Source organism: Octopus bimaculoides, chromosome 1 (assembly GCF_001194135.2).
Source record: "Octopus bimaculoides isolate UCB-OBI-ISO-001 chromosome 1, ASM119413v2, whole genome shotgun sequence".
NCBI classification, from domain to species: Eukaryota; Metazoa; Mollusca; class Cephalopoda; order Octopoda; family Octopodidae; genus Octopus; species Octopus bimaculoides.
Window position 1 is genome coordinate 81,547,502 of NC_068981.1, and position 5,482 is coordinate 81,552,983.

The window sequence follows — 5,482 nt, forward strand, 5'->3', positions numbered from 1 at the left end:
TGCACATTTTGTCAATATCCTGAAAACAGCATTTGTGTTTTTATATGAAACCGTAAACAAATGAATTACGCACGACATATAACCCTTCATAACCTTTTCATTTTTTGGAATTTTCAGAAAATTTTTGCGAATTTGTATTCTACATGTGAGACTTCATACGATTATGCAAAAATAAATTGTGAGGGTGCATGATTTAAGGCCTATTTAGCTGTTATTTTTAGCACATCTTTCAACAAGCTCAATGACAAAATAAAAACAAAAAAAAAACAGTAGGCAACACGTATTTTATAGTTTTAAGCATTCAATATGTATTTAACGCGATAAACAACACATTACAAATGAAATATTTCTCAAAATAAGAAACTTATAGCACAAACTTAAAAGATTTATCCAAAAACAAAATAGCACATTACAAATTAAATATTTAAAAAAAAACAAACAACTCAAAAATCTTCCCAGGACCAACAACCTTAACTGGATGGCAGATCAGGTCCTCCGCACATACTTACCTAGCATAGCTGTTATAAACAACTGCTGTGCAATGGCTCATCTCCAGTTTTTCAACACAAAACTGGACTGAAGTCAATTCCATAACTCATGAGCAAAGGAAAAACACTACAGTCCTAAGAGGAAGGGTGCCATCTTCAAACCATGTGTCTTTCCTCACTGACACAGACTCCATGCATCCTTGGTGCGTGCATCGTCAATACATATTCCCACCACTTTTCTTGTACTCATAAAAATGTTTCTTTGTTTTGCATAATTTTCTTTTGGATATAACACCTTTTTCTTCCAAGTACGAAACCGCATCCTCCTCTGGTGCATGACTTAAGGCCTGTTTGGCTGCTATTTTTAGCACATATGACAACTGGAACATATTAGTCAACACTTCATTTCTTGCAGACAAGAGTTCTCATGTTTGGCTTGTTACTATGGAAACAGGCACGAATGTGTCTATGGCTTACGATTGGCTAAAATTACCCAAAATGTTCAAACTTTAATAGCTAATAACTCTTTATTTATTGATTTATGGCGAAAATGATTTTCATGGCATTAATTAGCATGTAAAAGTGTATCATTACACTGACTATGAAATCAATTCGAACAGAAATTGACCTTGGCAGCCAAACAGAAAATATCCTATAATTGAAATTTTGCACTTGGAATATTTCGTTATCGTTATGCAAATTATACGTTGTTCAATTTATATGGAAAGATACTTGAAACCTGACAAACTGAATGTAGACCCAAATTCCACGAATGCTGATAAAACTTTTAATCACTGGTTTAGAACATTCACCAACTTTATAGACTCACTACCAGGGCAGGAAGGTAGGATTATCGATAAACTCAATCTTTTGATTATGTGGAACCGAACGTATACGAATTCATCAGTGAAGCTAAGAACTACGAACAAGCTGTGAATACACTAAAGAGTGTGTACATTAAACCAAAGAACATCGTAATGGCACGCCATCTTTTAGCCATAAGAAAACAGAAACCAGGGGAATCTCTAGACTAGTTCTTAAACTAACTCAAAATATTAGCGAAAGACTGTGACTTTGTTGCAGTAAGTGCTGAGCAGGACGTGTACAATCAAAGAAACTAATTTCTGAAAATACACAATTGGAAAAAGTTGCTGAGCCTTCTATAGAGAAGGAAATTTGTGAAAGGACTGACTGTAAACCTATTGCAGCCAAATCGCGAAAATACTCGGAACGTGATCGAAAATTCATCAGGACAGAAGTACGCCGTTTAGTAGATGAGGACATTATTGAACCTAGTAACTCCCCTTGGAGATCGCAAGTGCTAGTTGTTCAAGAAAAAAAAAAAAAAAAAAAAAAAAAAAAGCGAAGAATGGTGATTGACTACTCAGAGACGATTAACATATACACACAGCTTGATACCTACCCTCTTCCTAAAATTGATGAGTTAGTTAACACTATTGCCAAGTATAAAGTCTACAGTACTATAGACTTACGTTCAGCATACCATCAAATTCCTCTATCAGAGAAAGACCATCAACTCACTGCCTTTGAAGCTGATGGTAAGTTATGGCATTATACTAGGATGCCATTCGGAGTAACTAACGGCAGTGCATGTTTCCAACGTATAATGGACGATTTCGTGAGATACGTTCCCATTCATAGACAATTTAACCATATGTGGGAAAGATCAAAACGACCACGATGAAAATTTAGAAAAATTTGAAATTGCAGTAAAAAATGAGGGGCTCACCATGAATGAAGACTAATGCGTTTACTCAACAACAACTCTTAACTTTCTTGGATACGGTATCTCACACAATACCCTCAGCTCTGACCCAGAAAGGTTTGCTCCAGTCTTCAATCTTCCTATACCAACTGATCAGAAACCATTAAAACGAATAGTCGGTATGTTTTCTTATTATGCTAAGTGGATCTCCAAATTTTTTGGCGGAATATATCCTCTCAATAACGTACTAAAATTTCCTCTAAACAGCCAAGTAAAAGTATATGAGTCATTAAAGGTAGAACTAGCCAATGCTGCCATTCAAGTAATAGATGAGAACATTCCATTTACTGTTGAGACGGATGCTTCGGATTTTGCTATATCTGCGACACTAAATCAAAATGCAAGACCAGTCGCTTTCCATTCTCGCACGCTCCAAGGCAGTGAACAGTACCACTCCTCAGTTGAAAAGGAAGCCGAAGAAATTATCGAATCAATTCATCATTGGAGACACTGTCTTCTAGGTAGACAGTTCACATTAATTACTGATCAACGTTCTGTTGCATTCATGCATAATTATAAAGAGACGAGCAAAATAAAAATGATAAAATTATGAGATGGTGCATTGCGTTATCTCCATGCTCATATGATATTCACTATCGCCCAGGATTCAGCAACATTGCTTCGGATGCATTCACAAAGGTACGCTGTTCACATTAACTTTATGAGTTACATGCAGCACTGTGCCATCCTGGTGTAGTACGTCTTCATCATTTCGTCCGCAGTAGAAATCTTCTATATTCGTTAGAGAACGTGAACCAAATATGTAGGAATTGCTCTATATGTTAAGAAATGAAACCACAATATCATAAACCAAACTCAATTAACTTAATTAAAGTCATACAGCCCTTTGAGCGAATTTCCATCGATTTCAAAGGTCCGATTCCTTCCACGATGCATCCTTATCTCCTAACAATCATTGACGAATACTCTCGGTTTCCGTTTGGTTATCCAGTATCTGACACATCAGCTCAGACTGTAATAAAGTGTCTTACAGACTTGTTCTCAGTTTTTGGTATGCTCAGTTATGTACATTCCGATCGTGGAACTGCCTTTATGTCTACAAGATTGAGAGAATGGCACCTCAGTAAGGGCATTGCAACGAGTAGGACGATGCCATACAATCCCACTGGGAACAGTCAAGTAGAAAGATATAATGGTATTATTTGGAAGTCAGTACTACTCTCTTTGAAAACCCGTGCCCTTCCAGTATCTTTATGGGGAACAGTTCTTCCACACGCGTTGCATTCAATCAGATCTCTACTTTGTACGTCCACTAATGCCACTCCTCATGAACGTCTTTTTAACTATCAAAGACGTTCAGCATCAGCAACATCTATGCCAACATGGCTTCTTAACCCAGGACCTGTGCTTGTTCAAAGGAACAATCGTACTAACAAGTATGACCCTATCATGGACCAAGTTGATTTAATCGAAGCCAACTCCCAATACGCTCACGTCCGTTACCCAGACAGTCGCGAAACTAAAATATCCACAAAACAATTGACATCACCAGGGAAGATTAACCCAACTGATAACCTAACCCAAACATTTGTCCCTTAAGAGCCAGACAGAGTGCCAACTGAAATTTCTTCGCCTCCTAGAGATAACCGTCAAGAACAAAAAGAAGAATCCTCTCAGCTGCGTCGATCTCAAAGGATTCGGAAAGCTCCGGAAAGGCTTGATCTATGATATTTTTTCTTTCTTTTTTTTTTCTAGGAGGGATTGAATGTTATGCTAATTATACGTTGTTCAATTTGTAATAGCGATTTGTATCTGTTATGCAAATTGTGCTAGGATTCGAGTGACTTCCCTTGATACAAAGAGTATGCGCATTTGACAGGGAAGGAAGAGAGAGAACAGCTATTTGGAATAACGTACGTTAAGTCAAGACTATAAGACACCTTTCTATTTAGGACTATAACTAGAAATTAGTTTCTTTGATTGTAATATATAAACAGGATTTACTGGTTATATATTACAATTATACAGTAGGATGTTGAAAGTTAAACCAACGGTTACTAAACTGCCACTCGCGAGCTGTATGTGACTCGTCTCAAATTCTAGTTTTACTAAAATAGCTGTAACAATCTACCAGACAGGTTTTAAAGCATAAACAATTATAATGATGACCTAGTAAAAACCTTCAACACGCAGAAATGAATCAATCTACTTTAGTGAGTAAAATTACGTAAGGGTATATTAAAAAATATGTTGCGGCTCTTGAACGTAAAAAAAGTACCAAACATTTCATAGGATCATTTTGAAGTTTTTCTTTACGTAATTGTTTAGTCCGTCCGTCCATCTGGCACTAAATATAAGTAGATACATCACTAAACTGATATTACTGTTGCTTATAGTTTTGAATTCTTATCATGAAATTATATCATAGAAGTGAAGTCTGCAAACGTGATTTAACGCTGTTTTAAGGTGGGAAGCGAACATATGTAGATATGCTCAATATAAGGACAGATTGACAAAAACGTTTCACTTTCGCACATACACTACGCAACCTGACGACTAAGACAGACCGAGGAAAAGTAAAGACACAGTTACTAACAGGTCCTTACACAAGACACGCATATACACCCTAATGACAGAATGATAAAAAAAATAAAAAAAAGATGTGGGTACAAACAGTGTAATATACAAAGCCATATACACGCACACGGGACACTCATACTAAACACATGGATACATAGACACACATACACTCAGATACAGACGTGAATGCATACGCAAATAGAGATACATACCACAGAAGGACAAAATGAAATAGGCAGGACAAGAGGAGACGCATGGGACAGAGAATCGCTGAAGAGGTCACAGAAAGTGTGAAAGACCAAATAAATAGTAAGTGTGTTTAATTGGCAAAAAATGACCGTCTCAAGATATATCAATATCTATTTCAACACACGTTCTCACATCAAGTATCTTGCAAAACAAATACTTAAACGTAACAAAGGTCTTGTCATATTTCATTTGGTTAAATCATATAAAAATCTTGATTGGACGTCAATATTTTTAAAACTTAGACATGATTCGGAGTTCAGACCCACTGCCTGATACCTTGTGCAAGTGTCTTCTACTATAGCTTCGAATCGACAAAAGCCGTATGAGTGGATTTGGTAGACGGAAACTGAGAGAAGCCCGTCGTGTATGTATGTATGTGTATATATATATATATATATATATATATATATATATATAT

The 5,482-nt window shown here is 36.4% G+C and overlaps 1 protein-coding gene across 1 annotated transcript; it reads left to right on the plus strand.

The window, feature by feature from the left end:
* Positions 1-949: 949 nt before the first annotated feature.
* On the plus strand, positions 950-5,422 carry LOC106869587 (uncharacterized). Its single transcript, XM_014915390.2, has one exon. The coding sequence runs from the start codon at positions 3,064-3,066 to the stop codon at positions 3,832-3,834; it is 771 nt and encodes a 256-aa protein (XP_014770876.1). The 5' UTR covers positions 950-3,063; the 3' UTR covers positions 3,835-5,422.
* The last annotated feature ends 60 nt before the right edge of the window (positions 5,423-5,482 follow it).